General features: G+C 38.8%; 1 protein-coding gene across 22 annotated transcripts in view; it reads left to right on the top strand.

The window, feature by feature from the left end:
• Positions 1 to 13,941, top strand: part of NAALADL2 (N-acetylated alpha-linked acidic dipeptidase like 2) — a 410,260-nt gene that overhangs the window by 231,777 nt on the left and 164,542 nt on the right. For all 22 annotated transcript variants that reach the window (XM_064385281.1, XM_064385276.1, XM_064385277.1 and 19 more), the window contains one exon: positions 8,064 to 8,334. In XM_064385281.1, the coding sequence (XP_064241351.1) occupies positions 8,064 to 8,334 (271 nt within the window). The remainder of the gene's footprint in view (positions 1 to 8,063; positions 8,335 to 13,941) is intronic.

The following is a 13,941-nucleotide window of genomic DNA, read 5'->3' on the forward strand; positions in this document are numbered from 1 at the left end:
GATCAGCCCCAGACTTGACATCAGTAGAGGCTTAGAACTGACCAAGCAAATACTTGAATTTTGCCTACTTAAAAAAGTTTATCCTTGTGTCCCCACTGGTGTACAGTGAAATCTGGTGTGGGGCAGATAGAACAATTCTGGAAGTCTAGCATTTTAAGCTTAGTTGTATTTCTGGGATTTTTTTAGTTTGGGGTGGGGGGAAGGTGAATGCATTTTTAACAGTGGATTCTCAGCACTTTGAAAGTCTGACCTGTTTTATACAGTCCATGGAGATGTATTCAGGACCATTCCCTCCTGAAGCAAATGAGTGATGAAATGATGAGGCCCCTTTGAGGTCAGCAGAGCTGAAGGAGTCGATGAACTTACTGCAGAGGTACAGAGTTGAAATCAAAATAAAGGACAGCAGAGGGATAATAATTGAATTTTATGGAGGCAGACGATAATTGGATACTAATCCTTCATTTTCAGTGCAAATGGCATATTCAGAATGGCCTTTTGTTGGATTTCTGCTTCAAGAGGAGTGGGGACAGGCTGGAAAGGGGCAGAAGAGGTGAGGAAGGGCAATTGGAGATTTCAGGAGCAGTAGCTCTTAGGAAATGGATGAAAAGACTGAGGAAATTTGATTTTAAGAGAAGATAGTTGAGGGATGGCCATGAGAGCAATCCTTATGTATGTAAAAAAAAACTTGCAGAGAGAAAAAGATTAGTCTGCTCTCAACATGAGGGGGGAAAGGAGAAAATGTGGCGTGTCTAAATAAAGCAGGGTGATTATTTAGGATGGACAAAAGGTTTATATCTTTGGAAAAGGGCAGGAAAAAACTGCCTGGAGTGGCAGTGGGGTGAGTTGAGCCTGCCTCAAACCAAATGATCTCCTGTGGCCTCTTCCCAAGGCTGTCTTTATAAGATTTTATGCTTGCTTCTTTGGAGAGAGCTTTTAGTTTATCCACAAGCAGTTGGATTTGTGGTGCAGTGTAAATAACTTCAGGACAGTGTTTTGGTTATCAGTGCTGATTTCCTCAGCTCTATATTAGAACTGAAGGGTCACTTGGAAGCTGTCAGTATTTCAGATAAAAACAAGTGCATCTGAAACACAGTTCAGCTGGTGAGATGGAGATTATCAGAACTAAGCCATGTGATATGGCATTTGTGATAACACTTTGCTTACATAAGCATGTGGAGATGGCATTTTACCCTTTCTCATCTTTTTTTTTTTTCTTTTAATCTGCAGTTTTCGTTTTAACCAATACACTCTACGGAACTTTTAAATATTTTTGAAAAATATCCAAGCTGACATATCAGCTAGGAATCTTTGCAGTTCTATTAGAATTGCATTGGTAAATTAAAACATGTTGATAAGAAAATTAGGCTGGTAACAGGAAGGTTAGATGGCATCATCTTGTGGCTGTCTTAGGTTTTCCTGTATATAAGTTTAATTTCTTTAAGTTCAAGAGAGAAATTTAAGTTTTTTACATTCTTTTCAAATTCTAAAAAGGAAACACTTCTTTGGGAATTTATCTAATTCAAAGTAATCCTCAATCTTGAAATACTAGGTGGCTTTTCTAAACATTGCTAAGTTGTGGTTTTGGTTGGGGTTTTTTTGTTTGGGTTTTTTGTTTGTTTGTTTTGTGTTTTTTGTTGGGTTTTGTGGTTTGGTTGTATTTTTTTTTTTTTTGGGTTAGCATGCCCTCTTTAATTCCTCGTTGTCCTTTGAGAACTGGGGTATTATTTAAAAGTTAAATCATACCATTCTAATAAAGATGTCCAATGCCATCAGAATGACACATTCAGTGTAATTACTTTAGAGTTCACAGTGTAATCTAATGATTGGCAATTGAAAGGAATGAAGTACTGCCAGTTGAGCAGTATTGAGATTTTTTTTTTTCATCTGCAGATTTCCTGTATAAAAAGCAAGATTTCAAGGTTTTGGTTTTTTTTTTGATCAATAGGTTTTCTGTATAGAAAAAGAACCATCCAGTGCTATTCACACCCACACAGAAATGGTCTCTTGCTGGAAGTAAACCTAATTGTCTCCGACAGTAAAAGGAACCACTTGGACTTGATTATGCAGCTGGTCACATTTTATTGAGACACTGACATATTCCCTGTGGTCTGGGAAGAAAAGAAGATTATATGGTTGTGAAGTTTTGCTGGGTCAGTGCTCTGCCAGTGAATGCAGGGTTATATGCAAACATTTCAAGGTGAGGGATTGTCTTTCCCCGTCCTCCTTCCGCTGTGGCTCGACATCGCCCTCGGCACTGTAACCTGCTGGAAAATGCAGGCACAGCTGTTTGGAGCTGCTGCTTCCCTTGCATTAGGAGAAAATAGAGTAAAACCCTTTATTAAATAATTATATCTATAAGTTTCGAATATAATTTTATATTCCCTTTGCAGTATACAAAACAGAGGGTAAGATAGCATTGTATGCCCAAAATACAGGTTTAGGTGAAAGCATGCAGCTCAATTAAAATGTTTTAGATGGAATTGTACAAGGATACAGTTTGTGATGTTATGCATCCACACTATCATCTGTGCCATAGAAGAAAACCTCTCTTGTGACTGAAATTTAGCAACTGTGAAAGTTAATAAGAAAACTGTAGTTATGGGCATGTTACTGATTGTGAAAGAAAAATGGCATAATTTTCAGAGATCATCTTTTAAACAAGTTTTCCTTTAATAATAATAAAAGAGGTTTCCTGTGTAGATATCTTCATTGTGTACATATTTTGAAAGAACTTTTTTTACCAACAGCTCCTGTGTTGAAAGCCATTTATTGCAGTAAATAGACTAAATGTATGAGGAGTAGATCAGTCCAGTTTGTGGCAAGCATTTGAAGTTTTGTGTTAGAGAGAAGCAAGGTCTCCTTACTTTGCTAATAGAAAGTGTGTCATTCTTGTAACCAAAGGGAGCAGTGGAACATGGCAGTGACTTCTTTAGAACTGAAATACACAATGTAAAAGGTTATTTTTTTCTCTTCTTTCTGTGGAATTTATCTTAAGGTCTTGAAATAGTCCATTCAAGGGACTGGAGCTATCATTCTCCCTGTTAAGGGTTCTGTGGATAGTGATAACCATCTGTGGGTTGTTCAGGTTTTTTTTAATGTTGTTGGGGTTTGTTTGTTTATTGCTTTGATAACTGAAGCCACAAGTGTAAACCAATCTGGTTTCTGTTCCTAGCTCTGTCTCTGCCTACCTGTCGCCGCTTGAGTGATTTGCTTGTCTCATGTTGGCCCTCTAATGTTCTGAGGTATTTGGAAGATTTGGATGCTGGCTAAATGTCACATAACTGACATCCAGATCTCTTAAAAAGTTTTGGAAAGCTCACCTATGGCCAATTCATGACTTTGCAATGCTTAGTGCAGGGGAACAAAGAATTGTTTGTTTTCCAATAAATTGTGGAATTGGAGAGTGAGAGAATCAGTCTCAATTTTTCAATGCCTTCTACCATCTGCCTTGAATGCAAGTTTGGCTTGCATCCTGGTGTTGGAAAGTGAGATTTGAACTGTCCCCATGAGTTTTATTTAAAAGGTATAAAAGGCATTTGACTGATGTGATGGGTAGGAGCAATAAACTTGGTAGTCCTGTAGTGAAAAAGCATAAATGTACAAAATAGCTGAGCTTGGGAGCCAGCAGGGGCTGAGATCTGAGAGTGTTCTTCAATCCCATGGCAAAGGACTTCTCAGGAAAATGAGAGGTTTGCCCTGGAGCAGTTCTGCATGAATTTATACTACGATAGGAGAAGATACGTATGGCCAGGTACCCCTGTGAAAGTCTAATGCCCAGGTGGACTTAAACACAGTGCAAAAATGCTATAAAGTTTTGTTTAAAAGTATTGCTTGTAGTATGACTTTCTAAAGAGAAAGCTTATGACCCTTTTATTGGAAATACCTGAAAGCCACAGTGCACATAATGTTTTTTTAAAAAATAAAGATTGCAAAGTGGGGGTTTTTTTTTGCTAGAGAACTGCACAACTGAATCTAGAGCCAGCATTCTGTTTTCTGACATTCCTTATTTTTTATGATTTAATGAATTTAATTTATTCTGTGTCTATGAGAATAAAAGCTGCCATAAATTCAGGCTTTTTGTTAAAAGCCTGAATTGTACTTCTTTATGTTAAAGCATGTTAAAATATATATTGTAAAATATGTAAAATTTGTGGTGCAGCTCTGTAGATCTTCTCTTAGATAGCAAAATCAGTAAGTAGCTACCCAAGAATGAGCAGGGGTTAATTGTTATTATTATTGTTAGAAATATGCCCAGAATATCCAGCATGTATGAAGACTGATGGTAGATGTGACAGAGGACATTTCATAGATCAGCTTTCTGCAGATTGTGCTGGTGACCTTGCAATGTAACCTGAAGAACCTGAGCTGCTTCAGGAACCTGTGTGCAGCTCTTTGCACCATGAGCATGTTTCTCTCACCTCCTGATAAATATTTATCCTCTCTTGGACCTGAATTTATTTATTTCTGTATTTTTGGAGCAGCAAATTTGTGGCCATCAGTTCAGACCATGGGAAATCCAACTGGGCAGGTTGGAGACCAGCCCAGTGGAGTGCCCTAATTAACAGGAACATGTAATTAAAATTGAAGCAGATGTGGCTTGGGCAGGTGGTATTTCCTGAGCGTTTCCTGTGTGTGCACACTGTGTGTGATGGACACAAATAACTCCTCTTTCTGCAAGTGTGGGAAATGCTGGTGCATCTGCTGAGCAGTTGGTGTCTGTGAGTACCACAGCTCGGCTCTTAATGGACTGAAACGAGCTCTGAAATTCTCAACATATGAAAACATCTTTAAAACTCAGCCTGGATAAAGTTTGAGGTTTAAAAAAAAGATATTTGCATGAGAGGCTATAAATGTAATAACCCCATGTGATGCATTTTTTGCATTCTTTTGTGATTATCTGCTACTAGTTACTGTTGGCAGCATCGTGTTAGACAAGAGAACACTTTGATCTGATGCAGCTTTAAAAAATACGAGCAGTCCTTGCAACTCACTGGGTCTGAGAGCAGCTACTCAGCTGAAAAATCGATCTGTAAAAATTCCAAAATGGCATTTGTCGTTAGCTCTTATCTAAAATTACAGTAGTTGCTTTATGAACAATTTTGGTGAACTGGAAAAAAACAGTGGAAATTTACAGTCAAAATATGGGAATAAGGCACTTAAACATGTAACTGTGCAAAACTGGAATTCAGATTATTTTTTCTTAGTAGGCCAGGAAGTGTGGGCAGTTCCCCATGCTCAGTACAGGTGGTAAATCCAAAAAGGAAAAAACTAACCAAACCAACCACACTTGAAGTTGTACATATTTGCAGAGAATTTTGGTCCCTGTAGATCTTTCAGACTGAATTTGTAGAATCCTTCTGCAATTCCAATTTTTTTTTTCTTGGGATTTTGTGGCAATTTAATAGGATTATCTGAGACATAATTGTGTTATACAGCTAAATTATTCCATCTCTTGGTTGTTAGAGTGACCTGTTGTATTTTTCAGTATCTGTTGAGTGGTGTTTCAGTGTCCCAGCTGGCTTATTTACAATACCTTGTTCTCTCCTTTGGCAAGCTGTGTCAAAAAGTGCTGTTGTAGCAAATGACTTTCCATTAAGGCACGGCAGGTCTGTGTTCCCCATGGTTACCAAATTGAAAATGAAATTTGTATATTTTGTATGTGTATTCATTTATCTTTTGTAATTGTTTGGTGAAGAATAGTGTTTTAATGCTGCAGAGGCTGCAGAACCCCTGGCATTATTACAGATATATTTTCAACATATTTAAAGTTATTCTTCTCGGTTTAGGACTCAGTCTTCAACAGTGGTGAGCTTTTAATCACATCAAAGTGGGAAATCTCTACCTTTAAGTGAAGTAGGGTGAACTTTCTGGGTTTTAAGTGCAATTTTACCTGATTTTTTTTTTTCTGAGTTCAGGAACTGAGCCTTTTGAGATTGAGGAGAATGCTCAAGAACTGAGTTTATGTTCTGTTCTGATATATATTAGTTCCGTACTGATCTGTATTAGAAAGTAAAGGTCAGGAATTAATGGAAATATCTGAGAGCATCCTATAAAGGCACGGCAGTGTTCAGACTGGCTTTTTTACATTTGTTAGTGTTGATTTTGACTTGAGACCAAATCTTCAGTCTGTGGTGGCTCCACTTCACTGGATTATGTAAATTTATAGCAGCAGAGATATGCCCATAAACTTTGTTGTTATTCCCATTGAATAAACCTGAAAAAATGCCTGAATAAAGTATCTTTTTAACGTGACCAAAGGGAGTCAAAAATTTGGCTGAAGTTACCAGAGGCAGTTCTGTAAATGGAAATTGGCAATTGCATTGGTGTTGGTTCCTTCTGAGCATCCAGCTGCCTGGGGAGCTGAGAACATCCTCACCCCGAGGGGCTGCTGCTCCCCACTGCTGAAATCCTACTGCTGGGAGTCTCCGAGCCCTGCAAGTTGTAGGAAATAAATAATCTGAGCATTTGTAAAGAAGGACGGTGAAGTGCATGTGAAGTCTTGGTATTCTTCCAGGCTGAACTGCCAAACTTGACAGTTTTATGAATTTGACTGGGTTTAGGAAATACTGGTTTTGCATATTTTACTTGTTATACAGTTAGTATGTGAAAAAATAATGGGTTCAATTACCTTTGACTTTAGGTTCATGAAGTCAGCATCAAAGACAAATGCAGGTCAGCTATTGTAATAAGTCTGGGAAGAAAATATCTTTCTGGTGTTGTTCATAAGATTTATCAAAGTAGTCTAATATGTGCTGTTTTATTGTAAAATAATGTAAGCTCATAATTTGCAATTTGATTTGAACATACTATAAAGACATTATGGAGTAAATAGTGAGTAGGATCATTCCTGTAACTTAATCAGATATGTTGTCACAAAAGTTTCAAAGGCATGTTGATTTAATTATGAAGTTGAAAGCTACTTCTGTTAGTAAGGGAACAATTTTCTTATTGTATCTTCCACTTTCAATGCTTAATTCCTTTTATTGTGACTGAATGCTTCTGGTTAAAATGTGCCGTAACCCTATTGGCCTGGGATAAGTTTCTTTAATTATTTATTCTATTAATGTTTCTATCACCTGAGGAAAATGCAGATATTCCATTAATGATTGTGTTAATCAAACAACTTTCTGTATTTCTGCACTGCCCAAGTTTATGTCATTACATTAGCAGGCACAGGAGATGAAATTGGAAACTTGTAATATACTGCAGATTGGATTAAGTCGTCTATGTGGTGTAGACTGCTTGAAGACTTTTTTTAGATAATTTAAAAACATTAAATCTGCAAGACAGTTATTGTTCCTGACAGGATCCCTGAAGTCTCAACATAAGGCCAGTGTTGTAAAGATTTTAACTTTGTGTGTGAACAGTCTTGCTGGAGCAATGCAGCCTGGGATACAACATATTGCTTTGAAGAAATATATTTTATAAAAACCAAATTTATACAAATATATGTTTTTTTTCTTAAAAAATCCTTTTGCATGTTGGAATAATCATTCCACCCATGTAATGTGATGGTGGGCATTAGGCCTTTGAATGGGATATGTAATTTTTGAGCCATTTCTAGGTGTAATGGGTGTCATAATTTTACTTTCTGCCTTTGTAAGGCCTTGATGTTGTCTAGGCAGTAAATGTTCATTTTTCAAATATTCAACCACAAGATGAGTGGAGAAGGGAGCCCTTGTGCTTGACTTCCATCATAAGCTTTTCAGATTGGCTTCTTTGTGTTTAAAGATCAGTTAAATATAAGCTCTTTCAGAAATTTGATAAGCAAATGATACGTGAATTTTGAAACAGTTACTGTGATAATTTCTGTAGGATTCTTTATTTCATTTGGATATGTTTCCTATACATATATTTTTTTTGTTACTTTTATTTCTCAAAAAGCAGTTGCCTTTGTCTCGTACTTGGTAAGAAAATATTTGCACAAAATGAAAGTTGTGTGGTTTTTTTGCATGTTTGATGATAGGTTTTTAATAAAGTCATGCACTGATGCATACTAAGGTACAAGAGTCCTGATGGGAAATAAACTAAACCTGTGTTTACTTGTGTGGGTTTTTTTCCAGAGATTTGTTAGAGCTCCCCAGAGAAGATGATGCAGCCCTTGCAATGAAAATCCTGGGGCAGTGGCGTTCCCAAGGCCTGGAAGACGTCCGGCTGGTGAATTACACCGTTCTGCTTGACCTGCCAGGCCCTTCCTCAAACACAGTAACTCTGCAAAACAGTGGGGAATGCTTTTATCCAAGTGGACAACGGTGCAGCGCAGACCCCAGAACACTTCACAGCCAAGACCTCCTGTACTCTTACGCAGCTTATTCTGCCAAAGGAACTCTTGAGGTAACGTGGCCATTTGTCTCTGTCACTTGTGGTGAAATTGAGTTAGGAAAGAGCAGCTTTTGCTGAACCTGACTGGAAAATTACACATAGAATCACAGAATTATTTTGCTAGGAAAAGACCTCTGAGATTATTGAATCCAATTGAAAATATGCTGAAATGCCCAGCTTTAAAATAAGCATATTTATGTGAATTATGATATGGCCAATCTTACTTATCTTAATTAACCTTACAACCTTATATATATGAATACTTCATAGGGGATAGATATAGATATACACTCACATATATCTATGTGAATCTAATTACATAATGTCTATAATTTTTTGTTAAATATCTGTGTTTATGAATTGGCACATTTTGCTTGTGTGTAAAAATATGGAAGCTGTGTCTAGAGTTTCACTTTGTCCTTGCTGATGTATGAGTACTGCTGGTTTGAGGGATGCTTGTAGGAAGGATAAGATGAGGCTGGTGGGAGTGCTGGGCTAATACCTGGAAGCTCTGAATTATGATTGTGGATCTCTCATAGTTTCTTCTGTGACAATTCAGTTGACACATCTGCTCTGTTTCCTCTTGAAAACACCGATTCGTAGTTTTATCTTACTGCAGTTACTCTAGGAAGTTTTGTCAGCAAAAAGATTCTACCTATCTGGATTTGTTACTTGCCAAGTGAAATAAGATCTTGGATTATCTTGTTTTTTCCTGTGTGCTGTCTTCACTGTCTGTTTTCCTTGAGCTTCTGACTAAATATTTTGAGAGTGCACAACGGGGCCATCATTTCTGTTTACCCTCCTAACTGAGATAGGGTAAATCTTAAAAAATATTTCTGAAATATAAAAATTGCAATTTCACTGTTAATTGCCTTATTGTCATCTTCCTCCTTTCAAAAATATATTATTCCACTGATGCTGGGGGATTTCTTTCTTAGTTTCTGTCTTATTTAAAATACATGTTTGTTCATGCCTTAGAACACTTATAGACTATAAAGGAACATTGTGAACAGATTGTGAATATCTTAATATTTAAACATGCCTACTCTCCATGCTGTGTCTTACCAGCCTCGGTCTGGGGCTCTGTCCACTTCAAATTTGTTGCTGAGAAGCAAAATGAAGTAGGCAAGAAGAGGTTCTAACTTGCATGACACATGCTTTAACTTTTCTATGTAATAATGAATGTGGTTGCCTTCTCATATCACTTAACAACTCCATATTTAATATTATTTTCTCATTGTAACTTAGTAAGAGTACCTGTAATCAGAGAGAGGAATGGTTGTGACCTTTGAGGTTTTATTTCATGAATGTCGATGCGGTGCTAACAAATTCATCAGATTGAAGGAAATCCAATGTTCCGGGAAAAACCACTGCTGTTATTCCCAGCAGCACGGGTTCCATTCTCCATTATGTTCCAGGGCAGTTTTCTCTTATGAGTTCAGCAGAAATGAGGACCACACACACCATCCTCATCACAACGGCTGGACCTTGGCTTTGGCAAAACTCCAGCCTTGCACTGGAGCCAAAGAATGATTCTCTGCATGGTTTTACAGACAGTTCTTCAAGATACCTCAAAGAAACCTGAGATACCTCATGAAATTTGAGATGTGTTCTTCTCTTCTTCAAAAAGTCTACCTGAAATGTCCTTAGATCTAGTTTTTGCCTAAAAGGGGAATATTCTTATTTGTTTAGGCTACAGGTAAGTTGGTACTGGTCTAACCTTCCCGACTTTCAGTCCTACACACTAATCTCTACTATTTAAACTAATGGAAGTAGAAAAACTTTAAATGAGAAGTAGCAGGTGGTGGCTATTGCTGGGCTCAGCCATCAGAAAGGGACTTGATTGCTTGCAGTGGAACTACAAGTCGCGTATTTTGGATATCCTGCAGTGGTTTGTGATTGCAAAATCATGAGGGTTTTCCTGTGAACAGGTATTTTTATAACAGCTACTCATAACCTGAATAATTTTCTTTCAAATGTGGCACATCCTTAGCAGAAAATTCCTATTATGTGTCGCTTAATCAGGCTGAATTGCTAATACTGCCTCGATGCTGCTGCTTCATTGTATCTCATTTGTCTGTTTGGTTTGCTAGAAGTTGAAGCAAATAAAACCATTAAGCTATTGCAGTCTGGCTACCAGCAGAGCTACAGCTCCACTTTGATGTTGACAAGGTTATTTGTAGAACAGCAAGACTCATTTTCTTTGACCACCTGTCATGTCCATTCATCATACGGCCATTGTATATGAGCCATCCAATTTGTGCTTTCTGGTAACAGTCTAAACAGCATTTGTGAGTAAAAATGTGAGCATTTGTGATCTGAAATCTACTTCAAAAACCTACTTAGTGCCACTGTGATGGATGGTGCACTTTACTACTTCTCTATATTTCATCGGGCTGTGAAAAGGTGACAGTGTTTACCCATCATGGTGACAGGCAGGGCAGCTTACAGTTCTGGAGAGGGCTGTCGAGTCAGTTTTGAAATAGATATTGCAGCAGTTATGTAAATAATATATTGTAGGCTAGGTCAGCCTAAGGAAGGAATGACATACCTGAAATATATTTTTATTAAAACTTAAATATCAGCCACCTTTTATAGAGCTTAAACCTTTTGTCTGCTTGATAAAAACAGGAAAGCTGTTCTGGCCAACAGAGTGCACATATAAATGGAAATTACATTGCTTCAAATTTATGCATTAAAGCAAAATGCATTGTCAGACGGTATCCAGCCAGTCTCCAAGTGAGGGTGGTGTGGTGAATCCGAATGTGCTGCTCCTGCCTGCTGGAGCTTTGGGATCCAGGAGCTGTGGGGGTGCTCTGTTCCTGGGGAGAGGAGGGGGCTGAAATGGAGCTGATGAGAGTGGGCTGTGAACCTCCAAAACCTGGTGTCCCCCTTCAGTTCCTCTCTGGTAAATGGTGTCAGTAGTACACGTGTGACAGGGGTGTGGTGATCCCCGAGTGCACCAAAGGAGAAGCAGGGGTGTATTTGGGCTTGCAGGAGCCTGGGTGGCACTTGGGGCATGGGCAGTTGGTTTCAGTCAGTTCTGCTGAGTGCAGCAGCTTCTGGAACAAACACAAGTCTGCAGTGTTTGTCTGCTCCCTCCACTGTTTCTTTAGCAACTGGACATAGTCCTAGCAAATGCAGTGGTCAGTGTGTGGGAATAACATTCAAGGACAGTCTAATTAAAGCAAAATGCAAATGGTATTTGCTTTGTATTCATGCATTTTCTGAAATTGTCTGTGTGACCTGAAGTTTTCCTCACTTTCCTTTCACCTTCAATTTATTCACTCTTTACTTTATGGAGGTGTTAAGGAACTTTAAGCAGTCCTAAGTCTGCTTTCATACTTTGAACTGAGGTACTTGGTGTCCTCTGTTATATGGCATTGTCTCATGATTCACTACTCTGCCTCTTTTGGAATAGTGCACCAAATCCCTGTTGGCTCCTTTGCTGCCCCTCTCTTCTGGTTTCAGGTTTTATTTCCACCCTCATGGATGCTCTCAGCAAGCCCAGCAAAACATCCTCTTTCTTTCCTGGACCTTTCATGTACTGAAAGGACTGTGTTGGTTCAGGAGCCAGGAGAGGATGCAAGAGTAGAAGTACTGGCATGTTCTTGAAATGGAGATGCACATGCAGGCAGGGATTATTTGGGGGGTTATGGACAGAAATGAATTGTGTGCATCTCCGAGGCAGTTCTCCCAATACCTGACTACGTCTGTTTTGTATTTTGGCCACTGCTCTGTCCCTGTCCCCTGGCTCCTCTGCCATGTCACCTCACTTTCCTGCCATCACCCACATTCCCAGTTCCTACTGATTTCTCTGTTGCAGCATCTGCTGATCTGAGGCATTTATACCCAATCAGCCAGGGGTATTTTTGATGAGTTTTGGAGGACCTGCAGGGAGCAGATAAGTGGGAATGCTGCCTGCCTGCCTCTACCCACACCACGCAGAACAGATTCTCTGCATCTGCTGGTCACGTCTCAGTCTGCTCCGGTTCGTTTGTTTTGGTGACATTTTCTCAGCTAAATGAGAACCCACCGCAGAGATTAATGCAACCTGAAGCAATCTGGGATGTACAAGCCCATCTGTTAAGCTCACTCAGTCATCTTCCCACCATTCTTCAATCTTGGCAAGAGGGGAATCAGGGAAGCAGGACTCAGATTTTGCTGTCAGATCCTCTTTCACAAGGAGGAGAGTTTGCCCACTTTGTATCCAATATCCCATTTTCTTATGCCTGTCTTTAGATGTCTCCTTTCCCCATCCATCCCTGCTTTTTCCCAGATTCTTTCCAGGACAATGGGAGTCTCCCTCTCCTCTACTGCCTGTTCTTCTACCCTTTCCCACTCCTGCCAGGAGTGTATCTTGCAGTCCGCATTTATGTGTCCTACAGTCCCCATCCCTCTCTGCTCAGGTTCACAGCCCTGTTTGCTGCCACTACTGGCAGCTCTCTTTATTTCCAGCTCTGCATCAAAAGGTCTGGAGTTCCTCTGGAGGGGACAGTGCATCAGGAAGTCCTTGACCCCAAAGCTTGCTTTCATTTGATTCGGTTTCATTGTGCTGGAAATGTGATTAGTGCACCCTTATTATCTTTTCTCTTCCCTCCAGCTAATCAGTGGTAATTTCCTTAACAATATTTCAGAATTAAGATTGGTGTCAGCGGGTTGGTTTTAGAAAATTTTAAAATCTTCCCAGGTTATTTTTATCCCCAGGCAGAATTTCTAAATGAGCCTTCTGCAGCGTGCTCACTAGCACATCTTGAATTCCAAAGGCAGAGAGTGCGTTTAATTTAGATTAAATAATCACAGCATCTCTTCCTATGTCTTTCAGTCATTTTTGATGGCACATTGGTGCAAAATACCAAGCTAGAGGGAATCTTGATACATGTGTGCATTTAATTCTTTTAGGCATGCCAAATTTAGTTCATTATTATCTTTATTAACATTTTTAAAGATTTCTTCTCTGAAGAGACATGCACTAGTAAAATGAATCCCTAGCAACTGAAATCAGTTTTGCAGATGGTTAGGGCTATAGGTTGAATAACACATACACACAAATGAGAAGAATCATGTGATTTTTTTTTGGTAACATTTAGAAGTTTTAGTGCAGCTTTATTTATCTTTTATTTATAGAAGAGTTTCTCTGAAATGTCTTCCACAAATAATCATAATTTAGACCACTGCTCTGCATACCAAGTAGGCACAGCAATTTTCCAAGACAATCTCACTAAGAATATGGATTTTAGAATAGACTTGACCTTTAAGCAGAAAACAACATTCAACATTAACTACAGCATAGCTGCCACTCCATTATAATTACATATAGAAAGCTGTGAAATGCAATGTGAAGGTTATATAATTTAAAATTGCAGGCGAGGGCTCCAAAAGCGATCATTGAAGAGATGTCCTGCAGAACATCCTGTCAGTTTTCTGGCATATATCACATAACCATTAATAAATAAAGTTGTACAGTTCCCTAAAAATAATAGTAGTTCATCGTGCTCAAAGCCCATATTAATATTGCTGGGAGATTTTTGTGTCATTGAAGGCAGGCTTTCAAAGATGCAAATGCTACTGCTGCAGAGCCTTTTGCTGTTTTATAATTGCAAGTCAATGCTGTCCTGA

The sequence above is a fragment of the Passer domesticus genome, chromosome 11 (genome assembly GCF_036417665.1).
Source record: "Passer domesticus isolate bPasDom1 chromosome 11, bPasDom1.hap1, whole genome shotgun sequence".
In the NCBI taxonomy this organism is placed as follows: domain Eukaryota; kingdom Metazoa; phylum Chordata; class Aves; order Passeriformes; family Passeridae; genus Passer; species Passer domesticus.